At 25.5% G+C, this 22,485-nt stretch overlaps 1 protein-coding gene across 3 annotated transcripts in view; it reads left to right on the forward strand.

The window, feature by feature from the left end:
• The window catches only part of LOC126908613 (delta-1-pyrroline-5-carboxylate synthase), a 28,736-nt gene extending 6,456 nt beyond the window's left edge, over positions 1–22,280 (forward strand). The window contains exons 1-14 of one of the 3 annotated variants that reach the window (XM_050690847.1): positions 5,279–5,504; positions 5,694–5,824; positions 5,897–6,067; positions 6,167–6,583; positions 7,792–8,007; positions 9,482–9,647; positions 11,729–11,938; positions 12,854–13,005; positions 13,651–13,788; positions 14,337–14,532; positions 17,376–17,497; positions 18,593–18,779; positions 18,863–18,958; positions 22,102–22,280. In XM_050690847.1, the coding sequence (XP_050546804.1) occupies positions 5,702–5,824; positions 5,897–6,067; positions 6,167–6,583; positions 7,792–8,007; positions 9,482–9,647; positions 11,729–11,938; positions 12,854–13,005; positions 13,651–13,788; positions 14,337–14,532; positions 17,376–17,497; positions 18,593–18,779; positions 18,863–18,958; positions 22,102–22,268 (2,361 nt within the window). In that variant the 5' untranslated portion in view covers positions 5,279–5,504; positions 5,694–5,701 and the 3' untranslated portion in view covers positions 22,269–22,280. Of the gene's footprint in view, positions 1–5,278; positions 5,505–5,693; positions 5,825–5,893; positions 6,068–6,166; positions 6,584–7,791; positions 8,008–9,481; positions 9,648–11,728; positions 11,939–12,853; positions 13,006–13,650; positions 13,789–14,336; positions 14,533–17,375; positions 17,498–18,592; positions 18,780–18,862; positions 18,959–22,101 lie in introns of those variants that run through there. The other 2 variants (XM_050690845.1, XM_050690846.1) reach the window with 2 other exon arrangements.
• The last annotated feature ends 205 nt before the right edge of the window (positions 22,281–22,485 follow it).

A 22,485-nucleotide genomic window follows, 5' to 3' on the forward strand; every position in this document is an offset into this window, starting at 1 on the left:
GTGGATAGGGGATAAGAATACTTCCACGGCCCCCCTGCTAGTCGTAAGAGGCGGCTAATGAGGTTGCGTCAGGTCAACAGTCGGTGTAAAATTGTTGTCAAAAAGTATGAGGAGTCTTGAACAAAACTTAGGCGAATTGTCCCATCTCGGACGTACGCGATGATAACAGGTGAGAGGAAGTACAGTAGTTAGTTACGGAGAAGGCCTTAAGAATAAAGTCTTTAATATTAGCAGGACAACTTTTGAGGTAGCTGTATCACCAGTCATGTGTACAGGTCTACCCAACGCTTGAAATGTCAACGGTGTAGAGATATTATCACTTTTTTTATCTTAATTTAAGTTCATATTTAATATAAAAAATAATAATCAGCCATCATCATAAAAATATTTTCTATACTTGTTAATTAGTGTTTAATCAAGTAATTAATTTTTCCATTTTCAAAATATTCAGTTCTACTGTTCACTAATTGATTAACCAGTGAGTTTTAAAGTTATAAATATCGTATTTTTTAATTCAAATTTATAAAGTCTAATACAAAAAATAATTTTTAGATACCTTAACACAGTTTATGTACTACATGATAATTTGAACGAAAAATTAGTATTAATTATACTTTAAAAACAACTTCCAAAATAGTTTAACACACAATATGTAAAAACAAAGGCCAGATTCTAGATAATGTTTGTATTATGTACTGCAATAGTAAGAAAACGATACAATTCACAATAATTGTTAGATTTTGTTTGAAATTATTTTTAATCCCACGCTCATGCACCACCAGTACTATATCTTATTCAGCAGGCTGGTACTATAACTATATTTTATGACTATCAGATAATGTTATCACTATACGCTATTATTTAAAATTTAATAATTTAATTTTTTTCTAAAGTATCTTTCAAATACATGTATAAATATAAAAGTATTTTAAGTGCATCTCAAATACCCGAAATAAAAAATATTCTTAATACTTTATTAATATTTAAATACACTTACTCAATTACTTTAAAAAATTGTTTGTTGTAATCTTTATAGTCTAAACCTTTTGAATTTAATATGTACAAATTTTTGTAAATATACTTTAGTCTCATTTAACTTATGGTCATAGTTTGTTAAAAAATATAGCTTTATTTCTCTATTAGAAAAATTTAATTGTCAAGCTATCGTATTTTTAATAATGGCTATTAAAAGAAAATTGTAACTTTTTACTAGAAAAATGGATTTAAAATATTTAAATAACGGTTTACTAACGGTTTCTATTTGTAAATCGTTATGGTAACTAATTATTTAAAAAAAAATTAATAAAATTCGAAGCATTATCACACATTTTTCAATACCATAAGTGTACTCCAAAGTATCGTATTAAGTCTTTTCTTACACTTACAAAGGCTTAAACGTCATATCGTTTACTAAAAACGTCTACTTTACATTAATGTCTAAAGTGATTTTAAAGTGGTTTTAGAAAAGAAATTTTTTTGTTTCTCTTTAAAGTGAAAAAATTGTATCTTTGTCATACAATTATTTTTCGTTATTGATTGATTCGATATTATATCTTCCTATAATTAAGCCAGTGCATTGCAATAGACAAGATGGTCTACTAAACAAAAAACTTACCAAAAAAAGTCTACTATATGTATACGGTTGTCATATATACTACCTAATAATATTATTACTAATTTAACATAATTTTAAATATCAGTGTCTGATTTATATACTGACTATGGATCAACCCGCCTCAAATTTTTTCACAATGAAAAGATTTAATATTATCTAAAAATTAAATATATATTTGATAGTATATACTACCAAAGATATATGAATAGAAATGACGAACTTTTACAGTATGGTTCTTTTAACGATATTCACTTAATATTTCTTAAAATAATTATTTTTTTGGCGTTTTTAGTTATATATATATATATATATATATATATATACATTTTATGTTATAAAATATTTTTTATGTTCATTCCTCATATCTTTAGGGATGTCAACTACTTCAGGAGTTATTAACTATATTAAGTAATTAAATTGGAACGACCTCAAGTAGTTTGTATAAAGGCGAGAAAAAAGAAGATTAACAATTTAAAATAATGATTGTAGGTAAGGCACAGGTGATGCCTATTTTTATCATTACACTTTTTTTGGTCTCACTCTTTCTCCCGTCTAAATATAAAAATGTTTATATCTTCTGAAGTACCTATCCAAAAGTTGTTACCAGTCAGTCATTTTAATAATCACATTATTTTATAATTATTATGTATGTATGTAAAAGAAAAATAATGTTGATACCCTTTTAAGGTATAAGGGATAAACATATTTTATAACATATAAATGAGGATACATATGTTATTAACAAAATATTTCGGCTGTAGTTATAAAAATAGACGATTAGACCGTGCATCTTAAAAAGATAATGATATGAAGTTTCAAGTTGGACGCATTTGTAGTCTCTTTGCATGGTGATCGTCATAAAATTTTTATCTTTTTAAATATTAAAAAACTTCCATTTTTTCATTTTTAATGCGATACTTTTTAAAGGCAATGAGCATACATAAAACTAGAGAACTCGGAATATTTTTCAATATATTTAAATTAATTTATTTTTTAGACATATAAGAAACCTTCTTTTAGACTAAAATAATGCGTGAAACAAAAGTAGTTGGTATAAAATATCATTTATCTTATATCATGTAAATTAAAGTTTAAAACTCAACAATTATGTCGTCATATTTTGATCTTTAATTGAATAAATATATATTAGGATGGATAAAAATAAGTCGAACATCGAAATTTTAATGAGAACCCTTTTAACTCTATTATATACATAAAAATAGATATTTTGTGAAAATTTGAGATTTTTAAACAAATTTTTTACTTACAAAGAATCATTACCATTGAAAAATATAATTAGTTCTTATATACTATTTTTAATTCAATGATAACAAAAATTGTTTATAATTTTTTTTGTATACAATGAGCCGTTCATCTGTTATCACTTGTTAAAGTTAAGCGATTTTTGATCAACTTGCCCTTATAATTTGCTATTTAGCATAATGTCAGATAAAAAAGTTTTTACTGACAATTTTTTTTTTATCAAACTTGTCAGTTACGATAATAAAAATTAGAACCAATAATAGTTTATGGGCATTTGAAATTGATTATTTCTACATCCGGCGTTATAAAAAACAAATTAATAATGAATTTCTATTTTCAATCTAAACCTGAAAATATTTTTAAAACGCAGTTGACCAGATAAAAAAAATTATAAGAACATTTAAAAAACGGTAGCACAGTGGGGTCGCAGCATAGTGGAGACATTGCATAGTAGGGTCCAGTATAGATTTAATCTGACAGTGATTAAAATCACTATCATAAGAAACGCTTCGATGCAAATCTGTAGATAGTGTTTAATTTTAAAAAATTGATGGATAATTGCAAAAGCAACATCAACTTCTATTAAAATAAAATACAAAACCCATAATTATCATACAAAAATAGTATATTTTTCAATATGGTAGCCATTTGCGTATAGAAGATAGATCGTCGGGACAAATTTTTTTTTTTCATTTTGTAGTACATAAAATAAGCTTTAATTTTATATATGTTTAAAGGACGCAGTATTTCCGGAACATTTTCAAAAATTAAGTTGAAAAAGTTATTTTTTGTAAAAAAGTTACTATTTTAAATCCTCCCAGTGAGCAGAATAAGTGTTAGATTTTCAAAAAAAATTATATCAAATGAAAGGGAAATATCTAAGGTTTCAATACAAAAAAATATTATTTTTATTTGTTCATTTTTGAAAAAGTTATGGCAGTTTTAAGTACAAAAAACATCCCGATAAAATGTAATTTTTATCGCAAACATTACATTTTTTTTTAAATTTTCGACAGCCATTTGCACATAGAAGATAAGATGTCGGGACAAATTTTTTTTTTTCATTTGATAGTATATAACATAACCTTTGATTTGATATATGTTTAAAGGACGCAGTATTTCCGGAACATTTTCAAAAGTTCAGTTGAAAAAGATCTATGTTTTTTACAATATTTTAAGTTTTGAACGCCCCCTATATAAGGGGAAATTGTCCAATTTTAATAAAAAGTATGTCAAATGAAAGATGTACTTATAATGTATTTAGAAAAAAAAAATTTGTGCTGATATATACATTTTTCAAAAAGTTATAGCATTTTTAAGTTGAAAATTTAAAATCGAAAATCGAAAATTTTAACACAAAAATAGTGTTTTTTTAACTACGGCAGCCGTTTAAATGTAGAAAAAAAAGTGTCGGGACAAATTTTTTTTTTTCATTTTGTAGTACATAAAATAAGCTTTAATTTGATATATGTTTAAAGGACGCAGTCTTTCCGGAACATTTTCAAAAATTAAGTTGAAAAAATTAATTTTTGTAAAAAAGTTGCCATTTTAAATCCCCCCCAATGAGCAGGTTAAGTGATAGATTTTCAAAAAAATGATATCAAATGAAAGGTAAATATCTAAGGTTTTAGTATAAAAAAAAATTATGTTGATTTGTTGATTTTTCAAAAAGTTATGGAAGTTTTAAGAAAAAAAAGTGAAAAAATTTCGAAAATTAGCGATTTTTAAATTTGTAATTTTTTTGGATATTTCCCCCATTTGCGGGGAACGAGGGAATTTTTTTCAATTTTTAAGGGTAATGTCTTCAACTAGATACGATTTGTGATCTTTTGACGTATTTTTGAAAGAAATCGGTCCAGTGAGAGCTGAGAAAAAGTGGCAACAGACATAAAAAAAAAAAAAAACACATCATAGTAAAATTAATACCTTCTCCGCTTCGCATCGAAGCTAAAATATTTAATGAAACTATAAACAAAGGTTTCCATTTAAGAGAATTAAACCTAAGGTTTTTTATCCCTGAAAAGTAATTATTTAAATATATTATATAGAGTTTTTTGGATCAAAAAATATTTTCCTTTATAAAAACTTAAAATATTTAATAGTTTCTGAGAAAATGAGTTTCTTATTCTTAATCGATCACTCTGTATAACAATAATATAGATTTATTAATAAATATTCTATTGTTTGTTGCATTTACTTAAGTTGTATTACAATTGTAAATTTATCACAATCGCTAAAATATTCATATATAGGTAATAGGCACTTCACAATATCAATAATATCTGCCTCTTCTTACGTATGAAATGAAATATTAATCTATGATAAGGAGAGTGAATAGATAAACTGGTAGCTATTGCCGGCAGCAATAGTGAGAGATATAATAATTGTAATTAATTGTAATTGAAGGAACGGAGTTCTTATTGTATTTTATCATACAGTTTAATAATCAACATTTTCAAATAAATATGTGATGTGTGGACTGTCCAGGGTTCAATATTTCAAAACTCGTAACACGTTATTAGTTAATAACAAACGATAGGTAAATCCATTGTAAATCAAATAAGAATAATATTCTACATTTAAATAAGCAGTGTCAATTAGTTATAACTATAGTGTGTTATTCAATGTAAGTATTCTGCAACAATTTACTTTTGTTTTTAATTAGTGTTCATTTAACTACTTAACACTATTTTTTTTAAAGTTAAATTTCTTTGAAATTAATTTCTTATAAACTCCTGAAGAATTGTTTACTGATATATTACGTATTATTTTTACCATACAACACAACTGTGCAATAATATCACTTTTTATCTAGCAGTCAAAATGATCTTGGGCTACCGAAAATGTCATATAGCAGCGTTATCAAGCCGTATTAGGGTATGCAGATGTTTGAAATTTAGTTCCCCGAACATTCGACATTATGCATCTAAGAATTCTTATAGTCAGGTATCTTTAATATGCAGTATTTAATTGAAAAATCATACATTATTCTATTTTTGTTGTTTTTATTTTAAGAAGTTAGATTTGAGACGTGCATTACAAGTAGCTAACTCTCAAGTTAATGGATTTTCAGACAGGTCACAGTTGAAATATGCTCGTCGTCTTGTCATTAAAATGGGTAGTGCCGTAATAACTAGAGAAGATGAACATGGAATCGCTCTTGGTCGCTTAGCTTCTATTGTTGAACAAGTAATTGTTTTAAATTGATTTTTTCCAGCTATTATCTTTAGTTTATTACATTACCTCAGTTTTTTATTTACTTTAAAGCTTAACCGACTCCATTCTTAGGTAGCTGAATGTCATTTAGAAGGCCGTGAATGTATAATGGTCACTAGTGGAGCAGTGGCTTTTGGAAAGCAAAAACTGACCCAAGAAGTACTTATGTCATTAAGTATGCGAGAAACCCTTGCAGCCAAAGATAATACTAGGAAAGATGTAACAACCCTTTTAGAAGCTAGAGCAGCAGCAGCTGTCGGTCAATCGGGTTTAATGTCTTTATATGATGCCATGTTCTCTCAGTATGGCGTAAAAATAGCACAAGTACTTGTAACGGAACTTGATTTTTACAATGATCAGACTCGCAATAATCTCGTGAGTACTCTGTCTGAACTAATCAGTTTGAACATTGTTCCTATTATTAATACAAATGATGCGGTGACACCGCCCCCTCAAGACAGTGAACAGATGAAGTCAAAAGGGAAAAAGGTATGTATCTATAAAGTTGCTTTTCTCCTAAATTTTATATTCAATATTATGTTGTTATTCATATGTTTCTTTGTGTCTGTCCATAATAATTCTATGCTCTCACAGACAAAATAATAATATTTTTTCTGAATTGTCTAAAATAACAATTTTTAGGCGATTTTATCATAGATTTTTTTCGGTGGGAAAAAAAATATTAAACTACACACATTTTATACAATATTATTACACTTTTGACTTCTATGGTAAGAATTTCAACTTTGGTATTTTATTGAAACCAACTTAAAATTAGCTTTGAAAGTTCCTTTTTTTTTAATTTGTTGCGTTGTAAATTATTGCAAAAACTCAATGTTTCACCACTTTCATGGCTGAGATTTTATTATTATTTAAATTGGGTTAAAAATATAGTTTATTATTGTAGAATTATTGAGAGGACGGTATGGCCGAGTTACCTCGAGTTCGAATCTCGGTCACGAGCGAATTAATTTGCCGAACAAGAGATCAGTTCGGTAATTGAAGTCGCCATCCTTCTCTCCGTCGATAGATTAACCATCCGTCCCGGAATATCAGTGGTTAAGTAACTTCCTCTTTTGGACCTAAAAAGCGTTAAAAAAAAAATTGAAGAATTTATAGTTAAAATTCTTAAGTAAATTGATATATATATTACACGAGAGATTACAAGTACAGGTAGCTCATTGGTTTTTTCAACGTCGCTATTTGCAGACACGCACCATTTATTATAAACAGATATTCTTAAATATGGTAGTAAGGCACATCGTTGTGAGTTTATTAAAACACTAACTTGCAATATAGAGGGCATATCTATTGATAAAGTCATAATTGACAATAAACGCTTTGTATCTGCAATAGCAACTTCATAAAAAACCTATTAGCTACTTGTATTTGTAATTCTTTGTCTATTATATATTAAGTTTAACTCAAAACTTTGAAACTCTATAGTTTTATATTTAATAAACAAATAAAATTGTGTTAAAAATTCAAATTCCCTTTACTATTAAAATAAAATCTTTTATCGCATTTTTTTGTATATTCTGTGTCTTTTTGAGTTTAACATTTTTAATATTTTTTTAGTTTTAAATTAATAGTTCAGATATTTTTTTAATTTTAAGTGTGATTTTTTATTTTTTATTATGTTATATTGTTATTTGATTCTTTAAGTAAAGAAATGATTGCAAAATTTTTGTTTACAGGTGATCAGTATCAAAGACAATGACAGTTTAGCCGCAATGGTAGCTGCTGAAATTAGAGCTGACTTGTTAATGCTAATGTCAGATGTAGATGGTATTTATACACTGCCCCCTAAACAAGAAGGTGCAAAAATGATATGGACTTATAATAGCGATATGGTGGATATAATTCAATTCGGTCAAAAATCAACTGTGGGTACTGGGGGCATGGATTCAAAGGTGAATAATAAAACTTTTTGTAATTGCATAAACAAAGTGTTTGTATGAATCGTACGTAAATCAGTAAATACCATTACATCGTTTTGTAAACATAATTTTAGCAGTCATTAAATTAATTGTTTCCGTGTGTGCTAAGATAAGATAAGAAAAAATATGTATTTTTAATTTACATTGCCTAATGTTACAGTTCAGTTTAAATGATTTAATCTTTGGCTACTATAATTATTTTTTATCTATACTTTATTTATTTATTAAGTAAATGCTATACCTACTCTTAGCGAAATAGTCTATTCTTAAAATATGTCTACGTAAATTGTATTTTATCTTTAAGTAAAAAATTGAATGGGAAAAATGTCTTTTTTGAGGTTTACCACATAAAATTTAATTTTATTTATTATCGTCTCAATATAAAAGTGTCCTAGAGTAGTATAACAAAAATAATAGGTTCATTAAACATCTAAATGTTTAATATTTTTCGAAGAAAAACATACATATTAAAATTTAATGAAAATGAATTTGCCAGTAAAATATATAAATTTAAATCATAATTCATAATTTATAACTACCTGGCCGACTCCAAGTAGTTGGGATTAAGGTGAGGAAAAATAAGAAAGAAATATAAATTATAATTTGTATCAGTATAATTACTATATTAAAAAATACACTTTAAGCGTAATTTAAGAAGGCAATAATAATTAAAAAAAACAAAACAAAATGATAGGTAATTGTATTTAAAGTTATAGGCATTATTGTCCGTTAGATCTGGACAATATGTATTTTGTTCTTATATGAAGAATCATGTCTTATATTTACACAATATGTATAATATACAAATTTACATTGTGTATCTAATATAAAGTGTAATTCTCTAAAATATTGATTATTAATATCTATGTTAAACATTAAAAAATATATGTATTCTATATAAAATAGTGACATATTACAATCATAGGTGCGATCAGCTACATGGGCTTTGAATAGAGGAGTTAGTGTAGTAATTTGCAATGGTATGCAAGAAAAAGCTATCAAGTCAATTATATCTGGAAGGAAAATTGGAACCTTCTTTACAAACGCTCCGACAAGCGAAACAGCATCTGTTGAAGTATTAGCTGAAAATGGTAAGTGTAAATTAACATTATTTATGAACATTTTTCTTTGGTGGTTTACTAATTTTGTTATATGAATGAATATATTCCTATTCAGATGTATAAGGATGTTATTTTTATAACACTTTATGTGTTACTTTTTTAAATAATTATTTACTGATTAAATACATTAAAGTATTGAAAAATCAGTACTTAAGTATTATTTGTCTTTTGAACATGATATAATGTCTAAGNATGTATAATATACAAATTTACATTGTGTATCTAATATAAAGTGTAATTCTCTAAAATATTGATTATTAATATCTATGTTAAACATTAAAAAATATATGTATTCTATATAAAATAGTGACATATTACAATCATAGGTGCGATCAGCTACATGGGCTTTGAATAGAGGAGTTAGTGTAGTAATTTGCAATGGTATGCAAGAAAAAGCTATCAAGTCAATTATATCTGGAAGGAAAATTGGAACCTTCTTTACAAACGCTCCGACAAGCGAAACAGCATCTGTTGAAGTATTAGCTGAAAATGGTAAGTGTAAATTAACATTATTTATGAACATTTTTCTTTGGTGGTTTACTAATTTTGTTATATGAATGAATATATTCCTATTCAGATGTATAAGGATGTTATTTTTATAACACTTTATGTGTTACTTTTTTAAATAATTATTTACTGATTAAATACATTAAAGTATTGAAAAATCAGTACTTAAGTATTATTTGTCTTTTGAACATGATATAATGTCTAAGATAACTTAAAGTTCATGGAACTTAGATATTAGTTTTTGTTAGCAAAAAAAGGGATGAGTGGTAAGATAAAAATGTTTAATTTAATTAAAAAAATAAATATATATTTAACTAACTTTGTAATCATAATTATAATTCAGGTATTAAATGTATTTTCTTTATTTTTATTTTAAAGTAAAATATTCAAACAACTTATAATAAATTGATACGTTATAATTAAAATTACCATAGTTTATAAGTGTATTAATAATGTATAACTTAATTATCTCATTATATCCAATACGTTAATTAAAAAATATCATAATAATTCTTAGAAGTAATTGTATAGCAATGTAAAAATAATTATTAATTAATATTTATTAAACTATTATTTATTTAACAATTTTTTTTTTACAATAAAATTTTGCAATTATTCATAATATGTTTGGTTCATTTTAATGTAGTTTACAAAAATTCACAATGATAAATTACAATAGATGTATTAAAATTATAATACAATATTACACTTAAGATTATGTTATGGAATTATTAATATAAGTGTTTTCACATTACTATCTGACTTTAAATAAACGTTTATCTAAATTAAATATTTACAATAAATTAAGGACTAAGATCAGTAANAATTCTCCATAATATGTTTGGTTCATTTTAATGTAGTTTACAAAAATTCACAATGATAAATTACAATAGATGTATTAAAATTATAATACAATATTACACTTAAGATTATGTTATAGAATTATTAATATAAGTGTTTTTACATTACTATCTGACTTTAAATAAACGTTTATCTAAATTAAATATTTACAATAAACTAAGGACTAAGATCAGTAACATATATGTAATTGATCTTCATTTTTTTATCATTCAATACACATAAGACATTGCCTTAATTTGGGACCTCATAACATTTATTTTTGGGATTAGATACGTTGATATAAAATATAATTTATTGTAATTAAAAGGTAATTTAAGTGTGTTCTATGTTAAACCCCCTAAGCTAAACCAAAATATATATGTATAATTAATATATAAAAATTATAATAAAATCATTTTATTGACTTTTTATTGCTAGATAGCTACTTAAATATAAAAATTGTACAAAAATATCTCTTTTGAGATAAATAAAATTCATTGAGGACCAAAAACACTATTCATCTCCGTATTAAATTCCGAATTATTTGTCATTATTAACCACTTAATTAATGGAAAAATAAATATTATATTAAGGAATAATTATGTTTTTCTCTATTAATCATGATGTATTTTTCATGTACATAGCTTATACATTTTAAGGGTGTTAACTTTAATTTTTTAAATATACATTTTTAAATACCTTATTTTTTAGGTTATAAACTGATTAATAAAATAACAGGTCGACAATAAATAATGGATAAGTATTTCAGAAATTATTAATAATTTAATTTATTGGCGGTAGGTGATGAGGCGCGGGCTTTGTTATTTATATCACTAGCCATTTCTAGGCCACACTTTTCCCTCCGCACAGATATAACAATGTTAAAAGAATGAATTTTATTATTTAACTAAGAAAAGCTTGTTTTATTTTTGTTTTTAGTCATATGTCTGCAACTAACCACCCCTAAAAAAAAAAATTCTCGTAAATATATCTGATTTTTGATTAATTAAGTGGTCAATGATAAAATAATCACCTTGGATAATAACATTTTTTACTATCCTTTTTAATAAAAATAAAAATGTTTCTTTAACATGAAATGATTTTAATTAATGGAAGTCATGACTAGTTTTTAATTTTTAAACTTCCTCTACCCGAAAATTCTTTATAAAACGACACTGAATGTAATAATAGATATTGATAAAACTTGATAATTATATTTTTATTAGCACGTCATGGAAGCCGTGTGTTACAAAAACTACAACCAGAGGACAGAGCTAGAGCAATTTACAGTTTAGCTGAATTGCTAATAAATAAACAGGCTGTTATTCTAGATGCTAATGAAAAGGATATAGCTATTGCAGTAAAGGAAAAAACTTCTGCTCCACTTATTAATCGATTGTCATTAACAACAGAAAAACTAAAAAGTCTATCGACTGGTAAATATTAAGACACTAACATACAAATGAAATAAATATTTTTTATTTTGAATATTCAACAAATAATAGTATGCTGTCATAGTGACACTTTAGGACAAATTTTTTATTCATTATAATTGGAAAATATAGCAATTTGTTTTTTGTTGACAAAAATTCATTTTGTACTTCTGAATTAGAACAACAATTGAGGTGTGGCAGATTTAAGTGATCTAAGCACCAAAAATTCAAAATTAGTTTTTATTAAATCAAATTTATCTGTATATTCTTGGCAATACTATCAAAAAAAATTAACATCAAATACTACTTGAACATTTTAAAAACGATACTCAACAAAGGTAGATACTAATGGTTCTTTATGCGAAAATAGAATAGTTTTCATTGATTTCGCGGAAAACAAATTTTTTGTACTTGGATCACTTGGCCCTTTCATGTCTTAGTTCTTAAATTAAATAAAGGCTACGTTTTCTTAACTTTTTCATGTGTTTTATAAAACATTTTAGTTGGTAAATTTTTAGTAGTTCATGAAAAATAAATGTTGCATTTATATAATTATGACATAAATTATCAAAAATTCGTACACAAATATAACATTTTTATTACTATTTATTAATTTTTCCTTACATTGTATGTGCTAAAAAATTTCAGTATATTTATCTGAAAATTCAAATATTTTTTTTAAGAGTGAATGTTCTTTTATTATTTAATATTTAGTTTACTCGAGAATTTCGTGTAGGGGAGGAGGATGCAACTCCTCTGGCTACGCAACTAATCGGAAACATATTATAACTAATTATAATTATAAATATAATCGAATGAAATACTATGGTTTTATAAATAAATATTATATAAATAATATTTTATTATTATTAATAATTTAAATATCAAAAATATTAAAAATTGATAACATTTTTAAAGGACTTAAGCAAATTGCTGAAACTAGCCTTACCAATGTAGGTAAAGTTTTGAAAAGAACAAAAATTGCCGACGGTTTGGAATTAACTCAAGTTACAGTTCCTATTGGAGTCCTACTAGTCATATTTGAATCTCGCCCTGATTGTTTGCCACAGGTAATTATATAATTTTAATATCTTCACTGAAGTTTATTATGTACAGCTTGATTTCTCAAGTCGTGGCTCAATTTACTATAAATGTAATAAACGTTAGTTATGATAATGTCAATTAAAATTCACATATACACTGTATGTTTACATTATTTATCTCAGTTGGATTACACTGGTTAATCAGTAGAGTTTGCATAACGTCAATTTACTTTATTCATGTTAATTGTCTGTAATTAATCTTTCAGTAGGTATTCGTTTAAGTTATTATCGCTAGTCTTTATTTTTTTGATAGTTATTTTTACGTTTAATTAATACGATGATTATGTGTATTGTTATTATTAATTTATAAATGTAGTTTTTTTTTTTACATAATGTACAACAATTTTTAGTTTTGTTATAAAAAATTCTCCAATTATTGTTTACTAATTTGCCAATAGAGTTTTTATTTCAAAATAAAAATACAAAGTTGTATATAGTTTGTAAAAATAAGATAAATATTATCATGATAGCAATTATACTCTAAAATTTTATTTTAGAAATTTTTGTATAATGTTTTATTTTTTATAAAAATTACAGTATAATTTTAATAAAACTTACTATAAATATAATGCATTTTGAAAAAATTAGTTTTTTAATTTTTGTGTGTTAAAGGTAGCTGCTCTTGCTCTTAGTTCAGCAAATGGACTATTATTGAAAGGCGGTAAAGAAGCCTCACACAGTAATAAAGCGCTTATGAATGTTGTTAAGGAAGCGTTAAGTACCGTCGGCGCTCAGGATGCCATCTCCTTGGTAAGTTATTATTTTAAATTACATTGTCTGTTTTATATTCAACATGAGTCTCAGATAACATTATTTCTGTTCATTTACATAACATTAGTTGTTTATGAATACGTATATAAATTACAACATTAAGGTGTTTTTACCCGGAAATATTATAACTATGTAATCGTAGTTAATAAATAATAGTAACGTTTAACAATAAAAATAAATACTAATGACGTGCTAGTGTAAAAATAAAATTATTATTACAAAAAATTGAAATAACATCAAAGTAAACAATAAAAATTGCATATTATTGTTAATTATTCTAAGAACTGATCTTTATGATACCATTTAATTTTAATATCGCTTATATATGGCCGTTTTTGATGGATGATAAAAATTTTCTATTTAATTTGGGTTAAAATTATTATTAATAATTTCACGTGTAAAATATAATAAATGATTGTCATGCATATTTGGACAAATCAATTCATATCTTGTACTGAAAACTTGCGAAGTCTTATGATATTTTATGCTATCAAAGTTTCGTATAATCACTTACATTATTTTTATAGGTATCTACTAGGGAAGAGATTAGTGACCTACTCTCAATGGAGAATCACATTGATCTCATTATTCCCCGTGGATCTTCTGAATTGGTCCGTAGCATTCAAGACCAAAGTGCACACATTCCTGTCTTGGGACACGCTGAAGGGATTTGTCATGTCTATGTGGACAAAGATGCCAATCTTGAAAAAGCTTTAACCATAAGTAAGTAATCAGCTTTATGATTTTTTTCATTATTATGTCCTTTAATAAAAGAAAAAAAAAACTTAGGTTAAAAATAATTTTTGTGTCAAATTTACAACATTAATTTTGTAAAGCCTCTATTTAAGGTTTATTAAAACAATTCAATAAGAAAAAGGTGTCAGGACTTTTTGCAGTTATGGAAGTGATCTTAACTATGTCCCCACTAAATTTTAAATTAATATTAATTAATNGATCTTAACTATGTCCCCACTAAATTTTAAATTAATATTACTGTTTAGTATTAAGAAAAACTAACATGAATATTTATTTATCGTTTATGTACTCGGGACGACTAAAATAAGTATTATAAATACATTAAGTCTCGAGTTCTGATAATAGTTAATAATTTTAACAATCTAAGCGCAACTAAAATACAATTGTTGGGGGTGCTTAATTGATTTTTCACTCGCACTAAAATTTTTATATAATAATATGAAAAATGGTATAGATTCAACTGACAACTTCTATAACTTGTGATATAATCAACATTTCGTTGTAATCTTTTAAAAATAATTTATGTATTCCTAGACTATGTTAACATTTTATTTTATATTATTTGTTTTAATAATTTAATTTAGGATGAAATTATCATTCAATTATTTAGTATTGTAATTTTTACTGATAAATTATAAAGTAGTTGTTACCTCTGTGGCAAACGTGTATCAAAATTGAAAGTACACGAAAAGAAATACGGTTAGAATAACCTTATAGACGGTTATTATAGTGACAATTGCAATTAATACAGTTGAAATAACTGAATATTCGGTTAGCCAACTACACCCAGAGAAAAACCTCGATCTATATAATAAATTCATTGTTCAATTTGATAAATATATCATTACTATTGAATCAATGATATATTTATCAATATGATATTTTTTTTTCTTGTCTCGAACAATAATTATTTATAAGAATAGTTATTTTGTTCGTATTAATAAAACATTATCATAAACCCTTGATAAAATTTCTCTTTCAATTTTGATTGAGCTTTTTCTTTGGGTGTATTAATTTAGTTATTCCAACTATTTTTATTAGAGTTGTGACTATACCAATTGTACAAGGCTGGGCAAGTTAATGATTTTTTCTGTTTAGTTGAAGTTCAGTTAGTTAAAAAAAAAATTATATTGTCAGTTACAAGTTTATTATAAAAGTTTAAAAAATGGTAGCGCAGTGGGGTCGCAGTACAGTGAGGACGTGACATAATTGGGGCAAGTCTAGATGACATTTAACAGTTATTAAAATCACTATCATAAACTAAAGATAATAAAATTGGTTAACGTAGTCTAAAGTACGAGTGGGACAGTTTTTCTGGTAAACTGCTTTTGGATTTATAATTTTTTTACATACATTTCGCGCCCGTCGCAGCCGGGTATTCCTATCAAAATTAGTGGCTTACAAATGATAACAGCACGAAGGGCCAAATGCGCCGTAGGCTCGTGAGGAACGTAGGCCAACGGGTCTGGGTTGAGCCCCAGCTAGACGAAACATAGTTCTTGTACATCATTCTTCTAATATCGCAATAGTGTAAAATAATCAATAGAATAGATGAAAAAAAAAAAGAAAGTTCTATCATTCTGACTCGGGTTAGGTAATTATAATTTTAGTTATGAAATTGAAATTATAATTAATCATAAGCAATTAATGGCTAGAACATTTTTTTTTTGGAAAAGACGACCACTTTTCTAATACACAAATTGGTTTGAAATTAAAAGCTGCAAAAATTCTCCTTGAAAATTAATTAACTCTTAAAACTTATTTATTATTATTATTTTTTGTAAAAGTGATAAATGAGTGTACTTATCTCCCTCTTCTATATGATTATACTGTTTGATCTAAAGTATAGGTATAAGTAATTGAAATTATAACACAGAAAACGCTGATTTTTTACAATGACATAACATTTTTTGTTTAACTTCGGGGCCGTTTACACATTAAAAAACAAGTCTCTAGGGAAATTTTTTTAAACTTATAGTATGTAATATAAGATTTAATTTAACATATGCTAAAAAGACATAGTATTTTCAAATTATTATCAAAAGTAAAGTTAAAAGAATTCTACTTTTTATAAGTATGTTTCAAGTTTGATCTCCTTTATATATAGGAAATATAGTATGATGTAAAAAAAAAAAATCATGTCGGATAAAAAGCTTACGAATAAAGTAATTAAAAAAATATTTAAAAAAAAAAGAAAAATACTTAGAAATTTATAAAAAAACAATTTTAATTCATCCATTTAAAAAAAGTTAAAATTGCTAAAAAAAAAATGTTTTAATAACATATTAAATGTCAACATGACATTTATCGATTTTAAAAATTGTAATTTTTTTGGAGCATTATTTTATTTATTTATCTTATTTACGGGGAATAAGAGAATTTTTTTGAGGACAATGCCTTCAAATTGATAAAATTTACTTACTTTTGACGTATTGTTGACAAAAATCGATCCAGTCAGAGTTGAGAATAATGACGACAGTCATACACAAAGCAAAATATAAAAATTAAACACTTCATAGTAAAATTAATACCTTCGCCGCTTCGTATCGCATTTTAGCTTCGAATTGAGCTCTGATTTTCCGTAGTCCATAAATAAATAAACTATTAAAAAAAAGAAATTATAGAGATATTATTAGTTGTATTAAAAGTTCTAGTAGTTGCCAGTTAGATCTCTTCCGTCCTTTACATAAATTTCTAGATTTTTGGGGGGCTAATACATCGTTTGGTTGGCTAAGCCTTCCTTACTTTTCCAGATGTATTTATGCTTAACAATATGTTTTTAATTATGATTATTATTATGTTTACGCTAGTTCGTGATTCGAAATGTGATTATCCTGCTGCATGTAATGCCATGGAAACTTTACTTATTCACGAAGATCTATTTGAAGGATCGTTTTTCAGCGATGTTTGCGATATGCTTAAGAGAGAAGAGGTTTGTATAATTATCAGTATTTTTTTATCATGTGCAAGATAATATTATACTTGTAATGAAAAACTTTTGTAATAATTATATTTTTTTAATTTATGTAGACTACTTCAAATTCACTTATAAATGAAGGGCTTACAATGTAAATTCAACGTCATTTTTATTAAAATATTTTATAATCTTATTTTTTTTATTATTGAATTTTGCCAATTATAAATTATCAAATCTGTCGACGCTTGGTTGATACGCACGAGCAGCGCTCAAATGAACATGCCTTTTAAATATTTCTTTAGTTACTTTATGTTTATTATGTTAGGAATTAGAATTCAATATCATGATTTATTATTTGTCTAGAGAGACCAAAATATTTCGTGCTTTGGTCGTTTCAGATCATTTTGAATATAATAAGACAGACCGAATTTTTGTGTTTTACGTTCAATCATATAAAAGTTACATTTCGAGATATCTAGTTCAAGATTAGTAAATATTGCTAGTTTTATATGGATTGAACGTAGCAATGTTTTAACCACGGTCTCTTATTAAGGTAGTTTTTACTAAATATTGTCATAAATCTATATTCTACTCCATTAAAAATATGTGGATTATCAGTTAGTCTGTATTTATGTCCTTATATCAAATGAAATTTTTGGATAAGAAGTATTCAACAAAAACATAAAAAGAAGAGTAAATAAAACCTTTAATAAAAATGACATTAATTTTATGTTGTAAGCTCTTTGTCTATTACCACATGAATTCAGTTATGCAGTTGAATTTTATTATAAACTGTTAAAAAACTTTATCGAATAAAAATAAGTTTTAGTCTTAAAGATCTATGTCTCTGCTTCGCAAAAAAGTATTTTCTGATTATTCGTTGTATACTAAAATTTACTTAAACTTGGATAAAATTTTTAATTTCTGTAAATTATTAAATATATATAATAATTGTTTTTCTAACTCAAATTTGTCCATTGAACAATTTGTATGTTATTATTTTTGATAAATAGTAATTTGTTTTATGTATATTAAATTTCTGATTTTATTTTTTAGAGAATTTTCCTACAAATATTAAAGCATTTTATTACATATAAACGTTTTCTTTAGGTAAAAATATTTTCTGGTCCTGAGCTATCAAAACGTCTGACTTTTGGCCCACCGAGAGCTAAATCACTTAGACACGAATACGGAGAATTGTCATGTACTATAGAATTAGTTTCCAATTTGGATTCTGCTATCAATCATATTCATTCTTATGGAAGTGGACATACTGATGTTATTATTACTGAGAATAGTGAGTAATTTTTTTCTGATACACTAAGTAGAATTTATAGAACATCATACAACAGTTCCTTTTAATAACTCATTATATCTTAGGTGAAAATGCCGCAAAATTTCAAAGAGATGTTGACAGTGCCTGTGTGTTTCATAACGCCAGTTCTAGATTTGCTGATGGTTATAGGTTTGGACTAGGTAATCATATTCATTATCATTAAAATAGTTTTTTTTTTAAAAAGCTTTCAATTGTAGGTTTTCCATGCCTTTTAATATAACAACAGATAATAGAAAAAACTTTATTTTCAATATTTTTTCTGCATTTTAAAACTGCTATAACTTTTTAAATTTTGATCCTGATGAAATTATAACATATTGTTTTTCTAATCTATACCAAATTAAATCCCTTGAAACGTATTACAATTTAAAAAAAAATTGTCCTCATGGTTGTTCTACTGTAAAAATTGTCCATAAAATAAATAAAATTCGCAAATTTTTTTTAAAAAATACGGTATTATCAATTAAGCAAATAATTTAATAAACCAATGGAATTTTAAAAAACATAGAAATTATAAAATTAAAAATATACTAATTATTGTGAAATTTAACAGATTAGTGTTCAAAGCATTTTATATGATAGTGATGTTAATCACTATCAGATATCAAAACTTGTGGTATTCCCAATCTACTGGGTTAATTTCTTTTGTTTGAGTCCTCGTGATAAATATTAATCCTATTCTTGGAAAATCTCGAGAATACTGATAATTTTGTAATTATATTACGTATTGATCAGAACAAGTTTTGTTGTGTAATACAAGATCCGCCTATATATTATCTTTTTATTTCAGAAAAATAAAAATAGGTATTCTATAAAACTGTACACAATATATACGATACGTCTTGAAAAAGAAANTAGGTATTCTATAAAACTGTACACAATATATACGATACGTCTTGAAAAAGAAATGGTGTAGGTCAATTTTATTTGTTTGTAAAGCTAGTATACGATACCTAAGATTCATATACCACTGAGTATAGCTAATGATTTTCGTTTTTAATAAAATCAATGAGATTTACTTTAAAAATTCGAATACCAACGTAAACATTAAGAAACGATTGGTCAACATGTGATTTATCATTTTTTCGAAATAAAAAGGTCACCGTAGAGGCTTTACAATGTAAACCTATACATTACACAACTATAGTTGAATCTCCAATCATAATATATCTTCATTATAGAATTATCTATGTATACGTTGAAATTTATTTGAAAAAATCTTATTAACGAGTTTTAAAGCCATGTTAAAAAACGCAGGGGTTTAGTCTGTATCCATAAACATAATATAGTATAACTGCTAACCCCGGTGATGTATTGTGATAATAGTATTTAGAAAAAAAATGCTAATGTATTAATTGAATATTTTGTATCCGAATCTATGTAAAACTTAAGAGAACAAATAAATTTGAAATATATTTCAATTTTCTAACAACGTTTGCATTTTGTGTACGAAAAATAGCAATATATACCCGTAAATTATATCATGGCAATTTAAATTAAATTATTTAATAAAATAATCACTAAATTGTTATATTATGATTTTGTTATGCTAAAAAAACTTATTATAATAAGTATTTTTGCATAAAAGTATATTAATTTAATGCAAAACTTCATTTCATTAAGATTTTAAATCAAACATGATCTNGCATAAAAGTATATTAATTAAATGCAAAACTTCATTTCATTAAGATTTTAAATCAAACATGATCTGAAAGATTAATTATTTATTTTATTCGTAGACCTAAATTAATAATTAATTAAAAATGTTGTCATGAAAATTGACTGATGCGATTCATAATTTCGTGTACACGTGTAATAACTTTGTTTACTCTAAGAATGTTAATACTCATAAGGTTTACTCTGATGTACTGTATGTTTTATAAATGTAAATTGTTAACTATCGGAAAATTTTACCGTGGATGCTGAAAAAAATAATATATAATGTACCATCTCATATTTTATCAAGGGATTACACTCTTCTATCCTCTTGAAAGGTATGCCACTCTCTCGAATTTGAAGTTTATACAGTAAATGTAGTGTGGATGCTCATCTTTTAAATCCGCTTAATCGCAATGTTACGTTTCGTACATTTATCTTAACTAAAGTGATATAGAACTGACACTACAGTTGGACGAATTTTTCTCGAATGGTAAAAAACAAATCAACAAACAACAGGCGATTGGGTTAGATATCATTTTGATATCTACGATATTGTAATTTCAAGCCAAAAATGTTAATAAAATATTAAAAAGAAATAATCCTCTTATTTTTAGAACTTTCAATGTATTTTCTTTATAAAAAATGAAATGTTTTTGAACGACTAAGATAACATATAAAATGTTTATAATATATATTTTATTATCGTATTTGTTATTCAATGCTCTTATTCAATATTCATAATTAAATTTAAATAAAATATTTTATTTAGCTTTTCGTGCATTTATGTATCATTCGATTCAAATTATTGATAAAATTTTTATCATATTAGCTGTTGTATGTTATAATTACATTAACTACATAGGTGTACTTTCAAATAAAGATAAAATTATAAAACAATACTCACACTATGTATGAAAAGTACATTGCAAAGTTTATTTTAAAGTAACTTACAAAATTACTAATAGTTGTATAAATTAATTAAACTTCTCATAATCAGTTTATTTTGATTGCATGTATCATTAGATGAAGAATTTCTTAAAATAATTTGTGTATGTGAATAGGATGTCATTTTGTACCAAAGTAATCTCACAAGTTCTGTTATGAGATTGTTAATAGGTTGACAAGTTTTTAATGCAACTTGTTATTTCACTATTATGCAAAATACATACATCACATTCATTTGGATAGTATAATTACTGCATAGAAAATAAAATTTTGTTTCAATTTCAATTAAAGTTTGTATACTAAGATATTAAAAAAAAAATAATCTAAAAAAGTTATTTTGATAGCTTATGCACAGCTTGCTTATTCACAAGAATTGACTAATTAAAATTCGTTCGTCTTTACGAGATATTTATTAGTTGATTAATGAATTTAAATGAAAAACATAATTGAATTCTTAGTATTTTTTCATATTTATATCAAAGTTTTAACTGTTTTATATGACTTTAGTTGTCAGCTAAATGAATTATTTGTATGTCTACTCTTATTACTTATATAATACTTATTATTTCAATCATACTAAGTTAATTGGTAATATTTATATTTATTAGTTTCAGTGTGTATAATTAATTAAGGCTGTTTAAAGTATGTTTAGCTTAATTAATAGTTACATTGTTTTTAGGAGCTGAAGTTGGTATTAGCACATCAAGAATTCACGCTCGAGGTCCTGTAGGTGTTGAAGGATTGCTTACTACCAAATGGATATTAAAAGGTGACGGTCATGCAGCAGCTCAATTTTCTGAAGGAGGCAATCGATCTTATTTGCATGAGCATTTGCCAATTAGTTAGAAAAATTATTATTACAAACATTCCTATTAGTCTTAATACGGACAACGTCATAATTGAAACTTTTTAATAAATGATGATCTAAATGAACTTGCAGTATTTCAAGTACACTGACATCCAAAGCGTCGATAGCCTTACAATAATTGATTTATGAGACCAGTACTATTAATTATCAATTAATAACGTTTTTAATTTAATATCCTTTTCTAAGTTATCCTAT

The sequence above is a fragment of the Daktulosphaira vitifoliae genome, unplaced genomic scaffold, assembly GCF_025091365.1.
Source record: "Daktulosphaira vitifoliae isolate Bord-2020 unplaced genomic scaffold, ASM2509136v1 Scaffold_5, whole genome shotgun sequence".
NCBI lineage: Eukaryota > Metazoa > Arthropoda > Insecta > Hemiptera > Phylloxeridae > Daktulosphaira > Daktulosphaira vitifoliae.